Source organism: Rhinopithecus bieti, unplaced genomic scaffold (assembly GCF_001698545.2).
Source record: "Rhinopithecus bieti isolate Rb0 unplaced genomic scaffold, ASM169854v2 scaffold_3041, whole genome shotgun sequence".
In the NCBI taxonomy this organism is placed as follows: domain Eukaryota; kingdom Metazoa; phylum Chordata; class Mammalia; order Primates; family Cercopithecidae; genus Rhinopithecus; species Rhinopithecus bieti.
The window spans coordinates 1,175,367-1,199,049 of NW_016804262.1; the positions used below are offsets into that span (position 1 = coordinate 1,175,367).

The following is a 23,683-nucleotide window of genomic DNA, read 5'->3' on the forward strand; positions in this document are numbered from 1 at the left end:
GATGGCTGGCCTGAGCTGGGATGTGGTGGAAGGGGATGAATTACAGAGAGATTTGGGAAGACGAATATACAGAACTGAGGGATTGAGTGCCGGAGGTGCCAGGGAGTGTGCATAGAGGAAAGGGGGTTAAGGAAGACCCCCTAGTTTCTGGTTTAGGCAGTTGGGTAGGTAGGTGTTCATTCCACTCCTTAAAATAGCAAACAACAGCAGGAGGAGGAGTTTGAAATGTCAGTGCGGCGTCAGAACAGATATCCAGTCGGCACAAGAGGCTGCACAGGGGCTCTCAGCTGAAAAAAGTGTGTGGAATCCTCCCTGGAAGGACGGTCGGCAGAGACAGGGAAGTGAGTTGAGGTCACACAGGAGGAATGTGTGGAGAAGAGAAGCATGTCTAGAACAAGCCCAGCAGAGTCAGGAGACACTGGGTCACTTACCCAGATATTGAACGTCTGTGACAAGCACACACTCTGCCAAGCATTGTAAGAAGTGCCTTGTGGAACAAGGCTGTTGTAGTCCCCATCCTCATTTCACTCTAGTCATCTCCCAGGAACCAGAGGAAATGAACTTCCCAGCGTTAGATGCTTTCACGAGGCCAGGTAGGGATAAGAATAGAGAGTTGTCCAGGGACGTATCCACAGGGAAATCGCTGGGGACCTGGTCAGTGAGGGTGGGTGAGGACCAAAGCCAGATTGCAGCAGGTGAGGAGGAGAGAAGGAAATGGTGGAGGCTTCTTTGGCCATTTGCCCTTTTACTGTACATCAGTAAATGCACATTTTGAGATTTCAACCTTCGTGTAAACCCCCTCTAAGGCACCGGCTTTGGCCAGAAGAGGCAGAAACAGTGACTGTCGACTTCCATGCTGCCATGAGTGAATGTTTCTTCCAGGTACTGGAGACTGAGCAGGTATTTCAGTTGTAGCCCATGAGAAGCTCAGAGGCTAAATCTGATTGAGTTTTTCTCCTCGGAGGAAATACCAGTGTGTGTACAGAGCCACACATGCTCTTCAGCATCGTACGACAGGCCAGCCCCTGAGTCACATGATGCCCCATGTTGGTGGCTCTATTTTTACTTTCTTCCAGAGTTCCTCGGGACTACCACTAGCAGGGTTTTTTTCCTTCATTCATTTTGATTTCTTCAGGTTCAGTCAGCAAGGGCTTGGTCTGCTCTGATGTAAACACTGCCAACAAGGACAGTTACAGCTAATGGTGTGGTTGCTGCTGAAGCCTAAATCATAAAACAAAGGCACACAGAAAGGAAAGAAAACCACATGTATTTGACTTCCTATAGTTGTAACAGTCCTTGCGGAGCAGGACATTCACTTCCTATCTTCCTTTCCACTGTTCCACCTATAGGACTTAACACGCTTTCCAGAACCCCATGGCATGAACCAGAGTTCACTGCCCTCCTCACCAAAAAATGTTTAGCCCCTTTATTGGTGTAGCTTTCTATGAAAAGAGAATAATAGAATTTGTTTGAACGAGAACTCATCTTTCTAGGACTCTGCTAGAATGTTTTTATCCTGTATCTTATATGAACATGTAGCCATCATTCCTTGAAACATCTTCCTAGGAGGTAGGCTTAGAGACAGTCACAACTGGCACTGGTTGAGTATAGACTATATGCCAGACCGTTTTAAACTGTACATGAATGATGTCATGTCATCCTTACAGTCACCGGATGAGATTGGTGCTGTCATTACTTCCTTTGAGTGGATGAAGTTACGTAACTAACAGGTTTAGTAACTTCATCCAGGGTCCTACAGTTAGGAAGTGACAGTGCCAGGGTTTGAGCCTGGGGTCACCGGCACCAGAGCACGCATTTCTAACCACTATGCCACACTGCCTTGTAAATGTTTGGGAGTTCGTGTCTCTCCTTTCCTTTAACAGCATATTATCAAAAAGTCATGTTAATCCCATTAATTGTGAAAATGAGGAAAAGTTACTGAGTTGACAAAACATTGTTTCAGAGTTAAATATGGTGCTGAAAGAGTTGATTCTAAAACTTGATTTTTTTCCTAAAATAGTAAAATGAATTATTTGGTTTCATATTATGTTAACAAAACAATTTGTATTTCCTCTATTTGAAGAGCTTGAGCATTTTTGCTCATACTTTCAGATGTACATATTTGTAAAACTTGTACATATAATGCAGTCTTTATCACTGTGTCTTACACTGTGCAATCATTAGAATTGTCTGCACAGTTGCCCTGAGGAAGAATCAATGCCCTAGCCTTCTTTTTGGGGTTGAGGTGTATAATAACTCTTATTCCAGAAGACAGAGGCCGCATAAAGCCACCCCACCCACCTTTCTGTATTAGAAATGCTCACTTGGGAGGGGAGAGAGGAAATAGCTTGAAGATGTGGAATGTCATTGTAAATGATGGAGAGTGTGCCTGCCTTGACAGTAGGGTAGAGATCAAAATGTACCTTTATTCACACACAGTAAAAGGGCAAATGGCCAAAGAAACATCCACCATTTCCTTTTCTTCTCCTCACTTCATCACCTGCTGAAATCTGGCTTTCACCCACCCTCACCGACCACGTCCCCAGCGATTTCCCTGGGGATACATCCCCCAGACAAGAGAGGGAGGAGGCATTTGAAATGTCAGGGTGGTGTCAGAACAGAGATATCCACTAGGCACAAGAGGCTGCACAGGGGGGTCTCAGCTGAAAACAAAGGGCTTGGGAATCCTCCCTGGAAGGATGGTCAGCAGAGACAGGGAAGTGGGTGAGGTCACCCAGGAGCAGCGTGTGGAAAAGAGAAGCATGTCTAGAACGAGCCCAGGGGAAGGTCGGCATTCGTGACTCGGTAGAGATCATGCTTCTCTCTCTGATACAGCAGTGTTTTGTATAATCTAGAAATGTTTGTTAAACTGAAATAGATCAAATAAAATGTATTAATAGAGCCAAACTCTTAAAAACATTTTTAACTTTTAAAAAAAGTCCTTGCTTTCCCTTTTCTGCCAACTTTTGGGTTTTCTTTCCATGATCAGTTAGGATTTTTGACTCTTCCAAAAGCATACCATTCATTGTGTTCACAAATCATAAATGCTCCTTTTATGATCAGACATTGGGGGGAAAATGCTATCAAAACAATCTACTGGTTCCTCTGGTTTGAAATATTTGGGGAAGGCTAAAAATACTTATTTTCTACATTTTAGCCTTTTATAAATGAAATGATTTGCAAGAATATTATTTTCATTGCTATTATATATAACTATATTCCTTTCCAAATGACCGTTATGGTACAAAGAACAATCCTTCTAGAGAGCTGGACCTGCTGGCTCACACCTGTAATCCCAACACTTTGGGAGACTGAGGCTAGAGGATAGCCTGAGCTCAGGAGTTCAAGACCACCCTGGGAAGCATAGCGAGACCCCCAACTCTACAAACAATACAAAAATTAGCTGGACATGGTGGTGCACACTTGTGGCCCCAGCTACGTGGGAGGATTGCTTGAACTCAGGATGTTGATCACAGCTGCAGTGAGCCGTGTTCACACCACTGCATTCCAGCCTGAATGACAGCAAGACCCTGTCTCAAAAAAAAAAAAAAAAATCTGCATAGAGAATCTCTGGTGACATAGCTTAATTAGTAATCTCAATTCTTATTCTTCCCAGCTTTTCTTTCATATGAGTCACTATAACTGTTTTAATTTTCCATACTTTTAACTTGTTGATGACAAGTTTTGAAACTGTCATTTCAAATATTTAGCGATATAGGTGCAGACAAGTCCCATCCCTTAGATTTTAGCTTGACATGTAATTAGTGTGATTTGTATTAGCATAATCATGAAGATGGAACTGAAGGAAATAAGTTATATTCCAACAATGGAATCACTTTCATGGCAACAAGTCCCAGAACATGCATGTACAGATGTCTTGAGGATTTTTTTTTTAAGAGCAGAACAGTGCTTTAAAAAAAAATAACCATTGTCAAATTCTGACAGCTGCTATGACTTGTTTTATTCTTTAATTCTTTCCTTTTTAATGGAAGGGCATCTCCCATTCATGGCTCCAGCAGTTTCCCCTCCTCTAAATGAGACAGAGAAATGCGAACCTCCCTGGTGGTCGATCTTTTCACAGCTGCGCTGCAATTCCAGTGTGACATCAAATTAGTAATTATAGCTGAGCAGGCTGCTTTTTACAAATGACAGTCTTAGCATGCTGCCTGCTAGCGAGCGACTCAGCAGGGGACCTAGGGAAGTAAAAGAAAACATAACTGGACTCACTTGATTTCTGGGGGGTTTGACCTGACTCTTTAAAAAGCCCATGTTCTTGAGAGAGAGAGTCCTGGGGATTTACACAAATATGCATTTTGTTCATCATCCTGCACAGTTCTTCTCAAAAGTCATGTCTGATTTTATTAGGTAAAGTAAAGCGTGTGTAATGGAGCCATAGGGTCACAATAAGAAGATTCCTTTTAACATGCAGCCTTCTTCCTGAAACCCATTTGAAAGAAAACAGCTGCCCTGCAATTGGCATTTGTGTAACTATATTGGCAATAATCATTGTTGACACTTGGATAATGGGCTACAAAAAGCCGCCTTGTCGAGTCTCAGGCACTGTGAATTGCACCAGCAATGAAGTGACTGTCACCGTCTCCGACATGTTACCTATTACCAACTGAGGGTTCGAGAGGATTAATCATTAATACCCTTACATCTAAAAATGCTTTTCGAAACCAGTGTTCAGCATTTCTTTTGTGGTCTTTAAATTGTAACAAATTATAATTAATTACTACCTCTATCTGGTCATCTGGGCTGCCGTTGAAGCGAGGTGGCCAGGGTGGCGGGCTCCCCAAACGTGACACAAAAGCACAGCAGTGTATCCTTCTGGAAATCTTTATTTGCTGCTCAGCTAAGAAGTGCCTCCTTTTCCACTGTGGGCGGATCATCGGTTAAAGGGGGGTTGTCAAGCTTTTTAGGCCCTCAATTCAGCTAATGCTTTAACCGCCTTCTGTAAAATTCCTTTTCTTCCGAGATGGAAGGGAATCATTCCCCTTTGCCAGCCAGTGTTAGTTATGGACACCAATCCTACTACCCAAAGTGCAGGGGAAAGTTTCCCATTAGGGCAGAAGCAGGGCTTCTTTCTCAGACCTTAAAGGCAGCACCACTAACATCCACCTTCTGGACCAGAGACATTTTATAAAAGGGAGATTTGGGTGAAGGACTCCAAACAGAGGGTTAGGGGAGCTGAGTCCCAGCCCTGGGGGCACAGGGCTGCATTAATGGGGTTTGAGTATAGGTCATCTGACTTTGTCCTCATTTGTAAAATTAAAGGATTTGCCTGCGTCATTGGTCCTCATGCTTTAGTGTTGGTGAGAATCTCTTGTTTCAAATGAAGCTTTCCCAGATCTTCCTCCAGAGATGTGGTTCAGCAGTTGGCCCCACTTGGAGAAGTCCTGGCCTGACCATGACTAACATCTTCTCTGTTCCAGATTTATGTAGATAAAGGTGATTGCTATGATTGATAGGGGAAAAAATGTTCTGTTCAGCAGATATAGATAAGAACCCCCTATGTAAACCGTGAGGGGTGTTCTGGGATTGAAGTTTTAAAGCTTCATTTAGAATTTTTCTTAACTGGTAAGCATGGCATGTGACAAAAAGAGGATCACATGCAGTGACTCTTGTGAACACTTTCCAGATTTTCACTCAGATGACAGCATTAAAGTCCTCAGGGCTTTATGACTTACGGCTTATGGTGCTGTATCAGCTCTCATTTGCCTCAGATTAATCTTTATCTCACTGGAATGAAATCAACTCAGAGTATCCCAAGCACACATGGAGCAGTGCTGTTAGATATGGGAATGTTTTTAAGCTAACAACTCTTAGTTGGTTCTAGAAAAAGTTAGGGTGGAGAGAAGACTTCTAAAATTTAGTATGTGGTCTGAATTTAAGCCAGGTTGCTACAGATGTATAATTCGTAATTAAATAGTGATCTTTAATATGTTAGTTTAATATGTTAGAATTAAACCAGAAATCTAGAGGAGTTAGCAAACTCCTTGAGTGTTCAGCCTTTGACATTTCTTAGATTATCACCATAGACATCTGCACACCAGAATCTTCTGTTACGACTGGAACAAACCCATCCTGTAGGTCCTGTTTGGTAGGTCTTGTATGCAGTTCAGCTGTCATATCCCAGTTTGTGGAGGAAGACCAAACCGTCACCTTTGACATCACCACATAGAGTTGTGGTCATAAAATATGACAGTATTAAAAAAGGAATAAATTTCACTTTTTACATATTAGCCTGAGGGAAAATTGCCAACAGCTAGGTTTTGCCAGCCCTAACAGTTGTAACTTACAAAATTACAATAGCGCTTCTCCAGTTTTGTGCGGCTTGCTTACAGCACTGTTTCACAAGTATGTTGAGGTATATTTTCTTTCCACATTCATACATAAACAGATTCAAAATAAAAATTATAAAATGTTCACATCTGGATGCCAGTCACAGATGTGCACATTCTCACTGTTTTCACTGTGAAAATTAGAAGTTATTAATGACCTCTTAGATCATTTCTTAAACCATGAACTTGTATAGACATTCTGCTTATGTAGTTAAAGAAGGTTGGTATATGTACTATTTGTGCAAAACCACCCTTTTTCTTTGCTACTTCTGTATGAACTTTCTCCATATCCACTAATTTGCCTTTTCATGTATCAAATTTGTGGCTTACATGTTCCGAGAAGCAGAACTGATTTCATTATAAATCCCTAGCATCTCTTATTACCCCAAAATTGATACCACATATGATGTTATTCCATCAAATTATTTTTATCCTAGCGCTAACATAAGGATTACCTAAAATTCCTTCCCTTATAGAAATACTTGTGAATTATGTTTTCAGTTCCATACACTCTGATTTTATGAAGATTTTGCAAGCACAGCGAAAGGGGTTTTATTTTTTGCAAGTTTATTTTCATTTGGGTGAGCTTGGAATAACAAGTAAATCAGGAACACAAGCAGTTCTAATATAAAACAATAATTACTACATATTTTTTATGTTGAGCGTTCAGCTCTGAGTGTCACAGTAACAGCGCATCCAAAGGACGCCCGGCAGCAGTCTTTGACATCGAGGCTTACAATTAGACTTAAAAAATAAATAAATAAATAGGTTGCCAAATGAGCATATCGAACAAAAAATTCATTTCATTCCGAAATACAAGTCCTTTAATCACAGAGTACTATGATATGTATTATCGCTTGCATTAAAACCTAGTGCCAAAATCCTGTTTGCATTAGACACTCAAGTGTGACTGGCTGCATTTCTTCTTCCCAGTAAGGTTTCCGTGCAAACCGAAATGAAAACTTGGCTCTATATTATAAAGATTTTTGCTCTGTGCGTTTTAGGTTCGTGTGTTTTCTATTTCCAGTTATTAATGGCCATTTACCCCATACAGTTCACTCTTCTTGTGTAATTAAAGTTTAGAATGATCATTCAAAATCCAATGATACTTTAGTTTGAAACATAACTTTAAACAGAACTCAGACTATAGTTTGAAATCTGTGATTTTTAAAAATTTGTCATCTAAAAGATAGTTTTTTTAAAATCTCACTAAAATTTCATATAACTTCTGGCTTTACTAAACCTTAAAATACCCAATATTGCTAAACTTCATATGAATGACAGCATTTATACATCAAATCACAGAACCTAATGAAATAAGCACATATATACATACACAAATGAGTTAATTCCCACTTGAAACAAATAAGCATTTAACTCCTTTTGGTAAACACATTGTTTTGGTTTTGGTTTTGGAGATTCTGCAAAGGTTCTTAGTCATTTGGAATTTTTAAGCATAGAAGTAGTAAGTAATATTAAGCAGGAATTTTTTAGGTGTTGCTTTTTAGCTCCTTTTTTACCAGTTCTGGGAAGCCAACAGTGCTGCATCTCCTTTGCTCTCGTGGAATTCTGTAATTTCTGTACCACAGGTCTCTGCTAAAAGGCGGCATGTGTTTAGAAATTCTAAAAATGAGGGCTCTAAACTTGGTAACTGTCCTGATACGTTTTCCCTTTTTTGATCCCAACCCCCTGGCCAAATCTGTCCTTAGAGATCATTTATGTCTTTTACTGAACCCTAGGGAACAAGTAATTCTGTTGAGAGGCTTTTATCCACTGAAAGCCTTACGCATGTGTTGGTTATCTTCAGGCTGTGACTCAGCCGAGTGTGTATCTCACTTCTCACATTCATGTTGTGTCTTAATGACACACAAACTATTTTTGACCATGACCTATATTATCACACAGTGTGTTTCTCACTGTTGACTTACAGTAGACTTGCTGAGGCCTGTGATGCTGTGCTTTAAAAGCCAAAAACTTTTCAAAATGAGGGAGAAATGTCTATAATAAATGTATTATATATACACAAATGTTTATAATAAATTTTCTTTTTACAACTCATGGTAAGCTAAATGTTCCCAGTGAGTTCACTGCTCCCTGGGAGTGAGTTCACTGTTCCCTAGTATTTTGGTTATATTTTCTGGCTACTAAGATTTCAGTTTGTGGATTTTTGCTTTAGGTCAGCAAAAGAGCATGCACTAAATTACCCACTATTATAATGTGCTCACTGAGAAAAACTAACCCATGGAAAATTAAGGTAAGACAAAAGTCAGCAAATTGCTGTCTTTGGCCAGATATGTAAAATCATTACATCTTATTTCATATATTGAATAACTATCATCAGTTGCAGATTATTACTTCAGGAATTTAACCAGTCCAATTTTTATTGTAAGATAGGATCATTTTACTCTCATTTGGGTTTCAGTTTAAAAAAGGTCTTTTCAGTGAGGTTTCTTACTAGGAATAGCTTTTGCAGGTGATCACAGAGGTTTTTCTAGCCAGGAGAATTCACAATTGAGGTTTGCAAAGCAGAGTAGGGAACTAGAACCACCAAGGCAGGGAGGTCAGCCTCGGGCCGTGTCACCTTTGATGCGTCGTGTCTCATGTACCCTCTGTGTTCCCCGTGTGTCCTGTGTAGTGAAATGAAATATTAACCTTGCACTCATGTATGGTATGTTTGTCTGCAGTGTGCAGTAACAAAACTGTCTTCCAAATTTGAAGGCAGTATGTAGATAATTCATGTGACATGTTTGTAACTAGCAGATAAAACCTAAAAACCAAGGAAATTTTAAACATCGTTTAAATCAAGCTTATCCAACCTGCAGCTTTAATCAAGCTTTAAATCAAGCTTATCCAACCTGCAGCTCACGGCTGCGTGGGACCAGGACGGCTTTGAATGCGGCCCAATACAAATCCGTAAACTTTCTTAAAACATGAGTTTTTTTGTGATTTTTTTTTTTTTTTAAGCTCATCAGCTCTCATTAGTGTTCAGTGATTTTATGTGTGGCCCAAGACGATTCTTCCAGTGTGGCCCAGGGAAGCCAAAAGATTGGACACCCCAGGTTTAGATTACTGACATCATAAATTGTTTTTTTTTAATCATCCGGGTATCAACTAGAAGATATCCTAAGTTTAAAGACCCTATTTTATTAGAAAGTTGGGAAAGAAGAAACAAACATAGCAAGTTGTTATTGCCAGGCACTATGTGCTTTGTGTCGTTTGATTTACACACTAACCCTATTACGTAGGTGCAGTATTATTAATTTCCCATTATGTAATTAAGGAAACTGAGGTTTGGGCAGATAAAGCAACTGGCCCAGAACATCACAGCTAGTATTAAAATGTTAAATATGCCAGTATATTTTTCAAAAGAAAAATATGGCTCTGGATTGATCAGCAATGAGCTTTTTCTAGATCCATAAACCATACTTGAGAACATGACTAGCATGTAACAGCGTTTGTGTATAACACACTGTGGCAGGCACCATTTTGGCCTTTTTACATGTGTGAACTCATGCAATCCTCACAACCCTATGTTTGCAGATCCCTCTTTAAAGATGGAAAACCAAGCCACAGAGAGGTTAGGTAACTTGCCTGAGTCACACAGCTAATAATTGGAGTTGCAGAGCTACAACCCAGGCAGCCTGGATCCAGTGTGTTCTCATAACCACGGGCTTCATTCTTTCTCCTACATGGAAACCTGAGCCATGCCAAATCGACCTGGGGTCGGGCATCACCCCACATGACAGTGAAGGGCTCATTTTATCCGAACGGGAAGCAGGACAGCCAGGCTGCAAGGGGAACAGTGTCCCTCTGCTGATGCCTGTGGCTGTGTTTGTGCATTTACACATCACATTAGCGGAGATGAATGCCACTTGGAATCCAACCCACCACAGCAGATTACCTCATGCAAGAGAGAAAACAGTCCTGCCTGTGCTACCCTGGCTCTGCGCTGGCCTGTATTTACTCACGGGGCCTCAGCTGGCCAGGGCCTTGGGGCAGCTCTGGGGTCCCGCACTCGGGCAGGAGTCCCAGCTCAGGACTGGACACACGGAGGAGGATGGGGTGGGGAAGAGTAGTTCCCTCCCACACCCTCGACCCCTCCCAGCAAGTACAGAGGGTCGTATAGCAATCGCCCCGCCTTACTTAGAGGCTCTGATCTCCACAAAACTGGCCAGGGCTGAATTCAGAACAAATAAAGACTCAACCTGCCGCCACTTCAGAAAGGTTGCTGACCGCTGGCTGGAAGCCGGCCTGGGAGAGTCCACAGCTAAGAAGCATTTCTGAGCTGTCTTTAGTTAGCCCTGGGGATTTCCTCCACCCTCTGGCTGTTTCTGCACTGAACTAGAAAAGATATCAAAGACACTCATTAAAGAACCAGACCCAGTGACTATAAGCTTGGAAAACTCGAAGTGCAAATAATCCAGTGTTTAAAAGCAAAGGGTAGAATCTGTTGCTACATTAAGCTGTCGCTGCCCACAGTTAATTTTCTGCAGCTCTGCAGACGTCATCTTTGTAGGCAGTTTTACACCAAGAGTTTATTAAGTTCATTAAATCATAGTATAATAGTTTTCCACATTTAAAAAAAAAAAGCTGTTTCTAATATAAGCACTGCTCATTATCAGAGGGATATATTGAAATTTCTTTTAAAAAGCTAAGCAATAAGATTTTCTTGAGAGTGAATCATTGTCAGGTGACTTAACCTTTGTCATCTCTTTTTGTTGTTGTTTGTTTTTGTTTTGAGATAGGGTCTTCCTATGTCACCCAGGCTGGAGTGCAGTGGCGCAGTCATGGCTCTCTGCAACCTTGACCTCCCAGACTCAGGCGATTCTCCTACCTCAGCCTCCCAAGTAGCTGGGATGACAGGCACACACCACCATGCCTGTCTCTTATGTTTCATTACTTTTTTGTAGAGATGGAGTCTCACTATGTTAGCCAGATTGGTCTTGAACTTCTGGACTTCAGTGAACCTCCTGTCTCAGACTCCCAGCATGCTGAGGTTGCAGGTGCGAGCTGCCATGCCTAGCCTATCTTGTTCTTAATAAAAACAGTTAAACTTTTGTTAAAAAAAAAAAAAAAAAAAAGCCTTTCACCCTGTAATAGCCGTTTTAAATCGTGCACTTTGTTACATGCCCACAGTGATGGTGCTGGGGGTGGTGATGGTGATTACAAGCACCACTCACTATTTGAATCTGTCACATGGTTTCTGGTTGAGTTCCTAGCACAACTCTACCTCAGCAGACTGGCTACAGTTCCCATCTCAGCTCATCACTCCGCAAACTGGGAGACCTTAGTTAAATTGCATAATCTCAGTTTCCTTGAATGTAAAACGTGAATAAGAATAATAGTTAAGGTTGTTGCAAAGACTAAAGGTAGATGACAGATGTGAGTAAAATGACACACACGAAGCGCTAAGCAGGGTACCTAAGGCAGCTGCAAGTGGTAGCAGCGGCGGTGTTTTCCCCCTTCTGCATCTATGGAAACAGGCTGGAGAGGTCCGGGAACCTGGCCCCTGGCCCCTGGCAAGCAAGGGGTGGAACCAGGATTGCCACCTCAGGATTCATGACCCCAAAACCTTCATGCCCCTGAGCACTCTGTCTTGCAGCAAGCATTTGGAAGGTTGATATCTGTAGACCAGTGTTAGATTCCATGCTGGCAGCTGCCCTGCCGGGACCCGCCTTTGCCTCTTGATCCTTTCAATAAGCCCTTAAGTCTTTTAGCCAATCTGGGTGCCCTTTTTTGAACTTGATCCAATCTAAATACGTCCCTAGTGCCTGTGAAATTCACAAGTCCGCTTAGTCATAGAGTACAGGGTGTCCAGAGTTTTATGAGGCAGGATTATACTTTCCCTGTCACATCATGTAATTCTGCTGGGGTGAACCTGAAGTGGCATTCATCTTCATTAATGTGACTTGTGTTACAAACACACATCCAGCGTGTAATTTACTGCCTTCTCTGGGGTCTGTCATCTCTGCCTTCAGGTTTCTCACATTTATAGAAAACCAGAAAAAACACCCTCTACCCTTCTTTTCTTACACATATAAAATGAGTTGTGGAATTGAGGCAGATAATCCTTAACACCCCCACCCACACACCTCCCATCGCCAACACATAATGACACAGAAAAATGCCCAAGGTGTCTGCTTGGAAAATTACGATCCTTCTCCGTCTCCTGTTTTTGTGTGTAGGTCTGGCCTCAACCCTTTTTTCTAACGTGCTTGCAATTTTCTATTTTGGGCAGTGTTTATCTTCTCATTGCCCTCTGAGTTTTGTTAAACCTCAGAACCTTGCATTTCATTCTTGGTGAAACTTCATTATGTTTACAGTTCTAGTAGGAGAGAAACCTTGTAATCTAGTGTGATGAACTCAAACATTTAATATTGCGCAGTCTTCACTTTCAAGGTTTGTGGGAGTGGGGGGTTTGTGTATTGCCTTATTTTAAAATTATTAATGACAGATTTAGGGGGTTTAGCAGGCGCATCGTAAAATTTTGTGAAGAATGGCGTTGCATTTTCATTTCTTAAAAGACTCAATAACTCAGCATAAAAGTGTTTGAAATTATATCAGCCTCCCCTGGAATGTTAGTATTTATCTTTACATCTCATGTACACATCTGCTTTATTTTCTACCTACTTGCTTTCATATCATTCTCCCGTATGAGATTACAAACTCCTTTACAGCAGAAATTGTGGCCTATTCATGTTTGCGTCTCTGTATTTGACTCACTCAGTAACTGCTTATTGAATCGAATCTTGACATTTCTGGGCCTTGCTGGACCTGCTTTGTAAGGATAATTCTATTTGGCTTATAAAGATTGTGGTTATATCTAATTCAAAGTTGCAAAACTGTTAAAACTTTCTCAAAGTTAGTAGCCAAAGCGACTAATTTAGAAATGCATAATTTATTTACATATGTGTGGGTGTAAATAGATGTGAAAATGTTTACATGCGTGTCTATACTTTATAAATAAGAGGGGAAGTGAGCATGTGAAAGATTCAGGAGATGGACCCAGGGAGTGTTCTTTCGTTGCTCTGAATAAGGAGGGAGGAGGAACAGTGCCGGAGCCAGGAAGGAAAGCATGTTGTTTCCTTGGATTATTTTGTTTTCATTTGGTTCACACCTACGGAAAAGAGGACCATTCCAGATTCATCAACATACAGGGAAAGGCAGTGCATGACATTGGATTTCTTTCTGCTGAAATAAACAAGCTATGGTTAGCTGAAAGTGGTGGGAGATTTTGAGCTCATAGTGAATGCAGGTTGTACAAAGTTAAATAGAATAATCCACAGTTTTAAAACTATATGCCTATATTCTGTTTGCTACAATACAAGCTACAGTGTTTTCTGCTCATGACCCATGTTTTAATAGTCACCCATTGCTTTGTGTTGGTTGGTATAAGTGCAGTTTACTTGTTAGCTCACCCTTTTGTTCATTTGTAAAAGGTAGAACTCTCATCTTAATATGTTTATGTTAAGAGAAGACCTTTTTTCTTTGATACTGTCCAAATGAGAAGAGAATTTCCTTCTTGGAGTGGTGAACAGGAAGGCTGGGAAGGGCAGATGGCTAACCTCGGACCACATGTTCTCCCTGGTGTAGAAAGTAGATATGATTATGGATGGGGCTGTTCTGAGACAAGATATGTTATTTGTAATGTGAGCCAAGCAACGGCTACCCAAAAGTGGGAGGAGGGATGGAGTTGGATTATACCAGTAAGAAGAGGGTTCCTGGGAAAATATTCCAAGAATACAAATTCTATACTTAGAAGACTTCTTGTAAGAAAGTGAATCTAAGAAAGCAGTCAGGTTCATTCCTCTGAAAAACATGAAATGTGTTACAAAAAGCCTTATAATACGGAGTCTGTCCGACCCCCACCCCACTGCTCCTGGGAATGCGTCCAGAGGTTGCAGCTCACTGGCGCCCCCCGGTGGTATTCAAGCTTTCTCCTATTTTATTGTTTGGGTAAGACCCCTGTGGTGGTGAACGGGGCAAACTTCAATGTCCGGGGTTGGAAGGTGTATGTGGTTTTTTTAGGTTTTACTCAAGCTTCTTTGTCATTCTTTTTCTCATTTGTTTTAGGCCAAAGAACTGCCAACTCTGAAAGATAATGATTTCATTAATGAAGGCCAAAAGATTTATATTGATGACAACAACAAGAAGGTCTTCCTGGAAAAACTAAAAAAGGATGTTGAGGTAAGAACAGTCAGTGTAGAGGCCATACTAATTGTATAAATATCAGCCCTGTTGGGTTTTAGGAGCTTTTTAAACCACCTATTTAAATCTGCAGTCAAGGCAAAAACCTGTATACTCTAAAGTCAGACACGAAAGTGTCTCATGTTACATGATCTGGTTTAAAGCAAACACATGCCAGTTTAGCAGCCCTCTCATTTAGGCGCCAAACACAAGCAAGCACCTGCTGTCATCTGCTGGGAATCCCCGGCCCCAGGTCCCTGTATTCTGTATTGGAATGGCCCATGAAGACTGACCTGCCCACACCAGCCAGTTTGGGAGGGGCCAGGGGAGTACTGGACTCTGTGTCAACCAGCAGAGCATCTCAAAAACAAATACTCAGTCACTATTAGAGTCTTGGCACTTTCCCCTCTAAAACACATGTCAGTGCTGGTAAACATAGCCTGGATCACTTAATGCTTTCCTATCTCCACCAGTCACTGCAAACCATGTCATGAGGCCCCAGTGAGGCCCCTTACATGTCTGGGACTAGCACAGAGGCAGCTTGGGACAGTAGGTCATAGGGGACAGTGGAGAGACATAAAACAGTGTCCAAGGGCTTTAGTCCATAATGATGGAGTTTTGCTTTAAAATACTGTTCTAAACATTTAAAATGTACCTTTTCCTGTCATTTAGTTTATGATAAAGGCATTGCAGCTTTTCCATTGGATTTGCTCATTTAAGTCTTTTATAAATAAATCCAGGAAAAAAGATTATTTTCTTGGACTTCGTTGAGTTACAAAACAATGCAGTGGGAATTAGAATTTAGGCAGCTACTAAACTAAGGTTTTCTTAGCTGTTGCTTTCATTCATTTATGTACACTTCCCGGCACACCAGTACAGGGCTGCTACTTAGAGGCTCTGTGGGAAGATTGTCTTTTTCATGTCATTAAACAAAAAAAAAAGAAAAGAAAGAAAATGACTAAAGCCAAAGAGAATGAGTGTCATACATTTGTATTTCCCATGAAGGCAGAAGCAGTAGAGTTTCTTTTACTCTTCTAAGAGTTCTTTTATTACAAGAAACTCAGACTAAGTTATTAATAGTTAATATTTTTAGACCATAAATAAGTTTAATAAAATTTTTTACATTATTTTAACCTTTATGGTATACACACTTGGATTAGAACCTATATGTTGGTTATTTGTGAAGGGTGTAAGCATCTACTTTTTTGTTGCCATTGTTTTTAGAGACAAGGTCTTGCCGTGTTGGCCAGGCTAGAGTGCAGTGGCATGAGCATAGCTCACTGCAGCCTTGAACTCCCAGCTCAGGCAATCCTCCCACCTCAGCCGCCATAGTAACTGGGACTCCAGGCGTGCACCACAGTGCCTGGCTAGTTTTTGATTTTTTTTTTTTTTTTTGGGGGGGGTAGAAACAGGGTCTCACTATGTTGCGCAGGCTGGTCTTGAACTCCTGGCCTCAAGCAATCCTCCCACCTCAGCCTCCCAAAGTGCTGGGATTACAGGCATGAGCCACTGTGCTTAGCCTATAAGCATCTACTTCAAACAAAGAGATACAAGTGTTTGGTTTTCTCTTGTAACATTTTCCTCCAGTCTTTCATTAAGGAATGTTTAGTTTTCCTCAGTTGTCAGTGGTTATTAATAAAATGTATTAGTTAAGCATTTCCCCCTTGCTTTGGGATCTGTTTGATCCGACTGATAAGTATCCTTAGTAAACATACTCTTTTGGGTTTTTATTGATTAATCAGCAAATCTTCGATACTGACAAGAATATCGTTTTAGCGATTATGGTAAGTAGCCATTAGGCTTATCTGTGACCTATCAAAAAAATTTTCTTTTCCATTGGCAGTATATCACTATGATATTTAGACTCTAGAAATAATGTAACTCAAGCAGTTTAAATTTACAGTTGAATTACAGAAGGATCCTCTTAGCTCTTTTGTTGTCTCTAATAATACCATTGATTAGAGGACTCGATAGCCTAATCCCATACATGGCTCAAGCACTTAGCTGTTTCATTGAAATGGAGGCAGGTATAAAACATGCTTTCATTTAAAAATATTCTCAATAGCTGATAAGTGCCTTTAGTTTTGAAATTAATGCAGAACCATCATTAAATTTTTAAGCAGGTAATTATGGTGAAGTAGCTTGACATCTGATCTTGATAATGAGGCTAGAATTTAATTGAGTTTCCTTTTTTCTTCAGTTCCATGCTTTCTAATTTAGCTAACTGACCCGTTGGAGTTTCATTACAGTTTTGTTGTTGTTGTAACTGTTTTTCCTTAATGCCTCAGGTAGGAGATCTGAGTGTATTACAGCTCAAGAAATCTAGATTTTAGGAAAACTAATTTTCATATGAGATTCTAGTTGCTGTTTTTCTATCATTGAAGCCCGTTCTATTCCTGTGCCATGCTGGGTACTTGCATCCACATAGCTTTGCACATAACTAAACACAGGAGAGTCTTTCTCTGCGTGCACGCACACACACAAATTGGTGTATGAGGAGTGACAAGCACTTTTTCCTTCTGCCCTGTGTTTTGTCAACTCTGATCACGGCCCTCAAGAATCAACCCTGGTCTCTCCTCTCATTGACTCACATGATGCAAAACTGCTCTCCCTCTGTGGCATCCAGGAGTACCCCATCACAGGGCATTTCAGCTGTCTGAGGTTTATAGCCCCCCATCCATGGAGGTGGGTAAGAGGGGATAGGGTGGTGGGAGTAGTGGGATGGGCAGCACCATTTATGGAGTACATCAAGCCCAAGTCCTTCCCATGCAGTCAGTGTCACTTGTCATTCTCAAAACAGCCCCTTGACAGTGGTCCTGCCCCTACCCTAGTTTGATGAATGAGAAAGGCGAGCCCAGAGATGGTATGTAATTTGCTCAAAGGCACAAAGCTTCTAAATTCAGACTGGGGCGTCAGGCCCTCAGCGGGCACAGTCCCTAACTACTTCGACATAAACACAAGTTAAAAATACTTGTGAGAGTACAGTGGAGGCTTTGTTTTCTGATAATTGCTCCAAAGGAGTATTATTATAATTTTTAACAAGTGGTAAGATACAACTGTTAAACAGGGTTGACTGGCATTTTAATTCTACTTCACAGATATGTTGGGAGATGGTGATGTGGTAGAACACAGTGTGTTAGTATAAATAAATCAACTGGAAACCATTGTGAGGATAATCTTAGACTCGCAAAGATCTTGAGGAAGATTCTAGCTCAAAGATTTGTCACAGCAAGGAATCAATTATTAAGGAATTAGATGAGAAGGGATATTCTGGGGGAAAAAAAGAGGCAGATCTGAGGTCTAGCAGGTGGTTTGTGAAGAAAAGCAGGGGACCTAAAGACTGAAAAATCTTCACACTTTGAAATCTTATGTTCTTAAAAAATAAAGAACAAATATATTCCGTGTTCCTGCAGTGAGCCGGAAGCTGACCCCACAGTGAAGCCCACACTCCCTTTCTGTCTTCTCGTTCCATCCGCAAGCTTCCAGCATCACAGGAGTTTTCTCTGACAAAAAATCTTGGATTTATTGCCACACTTCATTCACTCTACCTCAGATCAGATTTAAAATAAAATTTGAGGCCAGGTGTGGTCGCTCATGCCTGTAATCCCAGCACTTTGGGAGGCTGAGGCAGGAGGATCGATTAAGCCCAGGAGTTTGAGACCAGCCTGGGCAACACATAGTGAGACCCCATCTCTACAAACAGTTGTAAACGTTAGCCAGACACGGTGGTTCATGCCTGTGGTCCTAGCTACTAGGGAGGCTGAAGCAGGAGGATCCCTTGAGTCCGAGAGTTTGAGGCTGCAGTGAGCCATGATCACACCACTGCACTCCAGCCTGGGTGACAGAGCCAGACCCTATCTCCAAAAGAAATGTAAGGGGTGAAGATCAGAGCTCATGAATTAACGGACTTTTCCATATGGTTCTTTTTCCCCCGGTCCACAAACTGAAACCTGTTTAAATTTGAAATCTTGATATTAAAAAGACTTCTACCATAATCAAAACAACATTGACAGTTATAAATAACAGCTTCCGTTATTTTGTGCAAGACACCGTATTCTTTCTCTCAGCCTCATTATCTTAATTCTTCCCCACCCCTGTGAGGTGAGCGGCATTGTCCCATTTTAAAGTCAGAATGACTGAAGATCCAGGAGGCAAACTCGTCAAGCGTGGAGCTAGCGAGAGACCGAATCGGACTTGCTCTTTGCTTCTTGAATGGGCCTCCCTTGTCAGCATGACCTGTCCTTTTTCACCACTGTGCCATACTTGGTTTTTCCCATTTCCACCTCAGTCTCAGAGATTTGAAAACATGAATAATAATCCCAGCACTTTGGAAGGCCAAGGCAGGAGAATCACTTGAGGCCAGGTGTTCGGACCATCCTGGACAACACAGCAAGATCCTCTCTCCACACACACACACACACACACACACAAAATTAGCTGGGCATGGTGGTGCACCTCTGTAATCCAGCTCCTCAGGAGGATGAGGCAGGAGGATCCCTTGAGCCCAGGAGCTCAAGGCTACAGTGATCTGTGATCACACCACTGTACTCCAGCCTGGGCAACTGAGCAAGATCCCATCTCTTAAACAAAAAGAAAATATGTGCAATACCCATTGCGACTGCAATTTCCTCAGTCTTCTTGGGTGCCTCAGAATAGCTTCTTACCTAGAGATGTATGTTTCATCACTGATGGTTTTTGGGTTCTAGGAGTTGACTGCACCTTTCTTTCTTTCTCAGTGGAAGATGAGAATAAGCAGTCTGACCCCAGGCCTGAGGCCCAGGAAAATTACTCTGGGCCGCCCAGTGTGGCGAGGAGCCCAGATGGGGTGCCAGGGGAGGCTGAGCCCTGAAGGCTCACCATGGTGAGTGCGGCTGGCCAATCCTGGCTGTCCCCTTCCCTCCCTGCCCTTTGGCAAATTAATCGCAGACAGCCCCGACTTCTGTAACTAAAACATACTTGAAGGTCAGCCGTAGACCTTCCTGTTAAGGGAAGCGTATTAAATGGTCGCCTTGCGCTTCCTTCCGAGAGATGTTGCCTCATGCAGTCTCAGAAAGGTTTTCTGTTGTTGCTTTGTTGTTTGTATTTGGCTTTAGTAGTTCTTTCCTGGTGGAAGCAGGTCGGGGACAATTAGGGAGAGCTGGGGGGGACAGATAGGGATAAAGTAGCAGGCATCCTATTCTCTTGTCCAACAAGTGCCGAATACTTTCCTGAGCCCTCTGCCTGCTGGGAGTCGGGAATGCAGTGAAAGCCAAAACTTTAGAGCCCCTTTTGAGGCTGCCTTGCTTGGGAAAGAGAGAAGTTCTCAAATACTCCAGCAAAATGAATGTGCAACGAGGCCATGTGCCATTGGGGAGGGAGTGTACGGTGCCCTAAACACCTAGACTCGGGCTGTGCTGCTCTGTGTGGTGCCCTGCCGCTAGGCCTGAAGGCACAGGAGGAAGTACCTGCCCACAGGGAAGAAGCCCAGGAAGCGGGCAGAGCAGGGCTCAAGTGGGCCCCAGATGTGGATGGGGCCAAGCTATCCAGGCCTCCTGGGCCATGTGAGTTGTTTGTGCCCCGTGAGAAACGTGGCACTATGGAAATGTCTTAAGCAGAACAGGATGTGATCAGGTTCACATTTTGAACACTTGTGCCCTTTGCAGAGGACTGGAGGGGAGGTTGAGGCACCAGTCAGCCTTTACCACTTCACAGGGACCTCCCAAGCACCCAGAGGGAGCAGGGATGGGCAGGAGGGGGGCCTTTTCCCTGTCACTGCTCAAGCTGAGCAAGGCCTGGCCTGGCTCCAGAGAGGCTTCCAGGTGTAGAGAGGGAGGCCAGGGAAGCCGTAGATCCAGGGAGCAGAGCCAGGCATCATGCTAGGCTTGGGAGGGGCAGCAGAGGTGGCGAAGGAGACCCTGGCCCAGTCCTCCAGGAGCCCAGAGGCCTTGGAACAACAGGGCAGGGAGAAGTGGGCCCACCATGAGCGCCTCCCCCCCACACAACCCTCAAGCGTTGGAGAAGACTGGGTACTTACACTGCAGTATTTTCCACATAGGCTTCTGAAACCCCAGGCCCACAGGGCATTCTGACGGGGAAGCGGGTTCCATGATCACAGCGGTGCCAGGCATGCTGCTGCTGACCGCCTAACCGTCCAGAGACCCACAGCGCCAAGTCACGTATGGAGGGCCTCCTCCGATGCCAGCTGATTTTAACTCATTACCTTCCTCCTAGGGTTGCAAAAGGAGACGGGAAAGCTGCTTTAAGGTAGCCTCCAGAAGTAGCTGATACAGAGCAGAGAGTGCGGGCTCAGAATGGGCCCTGAATTCACCCCTCCTTGGATTTGAATCCTTGCACTCTCGTCCAGCTGCTGAATCTGGCTGCTATCTCACACGGAGAGCCTGCCCCCTGCCTTGGATCTTGTCACCTGTCTCTATACCCCAGAGTGCCCAGTTCTCTTCCACATCCACAGGCCCATATATAGCGGAGCTGTACCCAAGACCCAGCTCCCTGGCTGGCTTCACCGTGCTGGTGGAGGACTCAAGTGAGCCTTCCACCACTGCAGATTTCTCCCCACAGCCTGGCAGCTACCGAGATTCTAGAAGGAGGATGCTGGAAAGGAATCTGGCAGAGGGAGGTGCAAGTGGAAAGTTGGTTCTCATGTTTACTGTAATGGGGGAGTTTGGGGACAGGCCAGGGGGATGAGTGGTGGCTTCCTCTCCTCTCTGGGATCCAGAAAGCTGAACACAGGAGCCCCATGCTGTTTCCATGAGGGGTTTGCCTTTATTTTTAAACAAACAGGTTTCTCCCACTTTGCTTAAATATTTGAGTGTAAGATTTGTGTGATTTCCATTTTCTGAGCTCAAAACAAATGGGGAAGATGTAGCTGGCCCCGAGGGATTCCTGGTGGGAAGGCTGCAAAGTGGGAGCTCTGGCCAGTTTGCTGGGCTGAGCGGGATGCTGGCTGATGGAGAATTGCAGGCACTGGGAACCAGCTGGAGAGTGGGACAGACCTGTGCCCAGGGGTCCTCTCCTCATCTGTAAGGAATCAGGGCTTCTCATTCAGTTTCGAGACAGAACTCCTTCCCAGCAGGCTGAGGAGAAATAGCTCTGCGGGGCTCAACAAATTGATTTCATTTTTAGCCAGAACTTCAAGACCTGTGATTTTCTCTGCTTGCCCTTTGCGTGAGGACATTTGCTTCCTAAATTCTATCAGCGTAGCCCAGAGGCTGCTCAGCCACTCTGCATTCCCTAGTGAGGTGGCGCTGAGTCCTTCCAGAGCCAGGACCATGAATCTTCTTGGACCCCGAGCCCAAGGTCACAGTGGAACAGGACCCTGTGCAGAGCCAGCTAGCCACGGGGTCAGGGGAGCCAGTTGGGTCCAGCCCACAGATGGGCTGCCACTGTTTTCACTCAGCATAACCGTTCACGTTTTATGGCAATATTGGAACGTTGTGCTGAAGGTCTCAAATCAGAAAAGGGAAACAAAAAGAAATCGTGATCTGAAAAGTCAAAAAAGAACTGGGCAGACAGGAGTAGCCAAACACACAGAGCTGGGTCTTGCCCCCACGTTATGTTCTAGCCACGGCTGGAGGAGGAGAGGGAGGACAGGAATCCTGGGTGTGTGGGGCCTCATGGAAAGCACCTTGTTGACCCAGACAGGATTGCATTACTCACCAGAGGTGGACACAGTGCCTTTGCTTTTACTTATTTGCAACAGCGTAACAATCGCTTCCGCAGAGCATGCTGAATTCCAAGGTGCTTTCCCCGAACCCACCACAAGAGACTCCGCTGGAAGCTATTTGGAAGGTGCCAGGGTTTCCCCCTTAGCCTGTCTTAATTGCTGGAAGGAACTTGCTCTCCCTCCCAGTCTCTCTCTGCATCTCTTACTGGTCATGCTTCCTGCTCTCTGGTGAAACCCAGCCACCCTGTGATAGATCCACACCTCTCCGCCTCCAGTGTGGCATTCCAGGGAAAATAGCCCGAGCTCTGAGCCAGCCTGAAGTGTGAGGCTACACTTTAGATAGAGAAACAGCCCCGGAGTATAAGAACATCCACAAAGGAGGCACGTGGCACCTCTGCTGCCCCACCCCGCAGCCTTCCCTCTGGGTGTCACCTGGGCTTGTCTCCTTTTTTTAAACGTTGACTTTTATGTTTAAGGTGTGGCTGACTGACCCTGTCACCTCTGTCCCCAGTTTCTGGCCCAGCTGAAGCTCATGGACTATAGTCTGCTGGTGGGAATTCACGATGTGGAGAGAGCCGAACAGGAGGAAGTGGAGTGTGAGGAGAACGACGGGGAGGAGGAGGGTGAGAGCGACGGCACCCACCCGGTGGGGACCCCCCCAGATAGCCCCGGGAATACACTGAACAGCTCACCACCCCTGGCTCCCGGGGAGTTCGATCCGAACATCGACGTCTATGGAATTAAGTGCCATGAAAGTAAGTTTGATTACTGTGGACCCTTTTTCATGTGAAGTGGTTTGACTTTGGCCTTGTTATCTACCAGTAATCACTACCCCAGTTACGAGGGTGCTGTCCGGCAGCACTCATCCTCCAAACTCCAAAGAAATGGATTTGAGGACAAGAATATGTTAAAGGTAACCGTGATCTCAGTGCTGAAACATAAGGCAATTGGACCTTTGAATTCTGTGATGTTGAGGGAATACAGCAAAACCACAAACTATACTATACATATACAACACACCTGTACATATGCACATACACACTGGCATACAACACATGTTCATATGCACCCATACACAAACACCAGAAATGCTTTAAAATATTAATATATTTTTGCTTAGTTATCTTTTTTATCTAAGTCAAAAGCATCATGAATCTAAAGAACACGCATGTGGTCCTCTGTGACCCTCAGGTTATCCTCTTGTCATCACCACCAGCGCTCTCCCTCTCAAGGATGTGAAGGGTGTGTGAAGCTGGGCCCTGTGTGTGGGGTGGGAATCTGATTTGCCACCTAGACTGGCTCTGCCATCCTCCCCAATGGAAGGGCCTGTGCCCTCTTCCCTAGAGTCAGATAAATCTTAATCCACCGTATCCAGGTGATTGGGTGCACCAGTTATTTGAATATTAGCAAAACCAAAATATTTTCGTGATAGGATAAAAACAGTTTATTGTTTTTTGAATAAAAACTGTGGCTCATCAGTTTTTTTTTTTTT

At 43.4% G+C, this 23,683-nt stretch overlaps 1 protein-coding gene across 3 annotated transcripts in view; it reads left to right on the forward strand.

Annotated features, from left to right (window-relative positions):
- Positions 1-23,683, forward strand: part of PIP4K2A (phosphatidylinositol-5-phosphate 4-kinase type 2 alpha) — a 74,387-nt gene that overhangs the window by 46,364 nt on the left and 4,340 nt on the right. For all 3 annotated transcript variants that reach the window (XM_017867449.1, XM_017867450.1, XM_017867451.1), the window contains 2 exons: positions 14,418-14,531; positions 22,703-22,946. In XM_017867449.1, the coding sequence (XP_017722938.1) occupies positions 14,418-14,531; positions 22,703-22,946 (358 nt within the window). The remainder of the gene's footprint in view (positions 1-14,417; positions 14,532-22,702; positions 22,947-23,683) is intronic.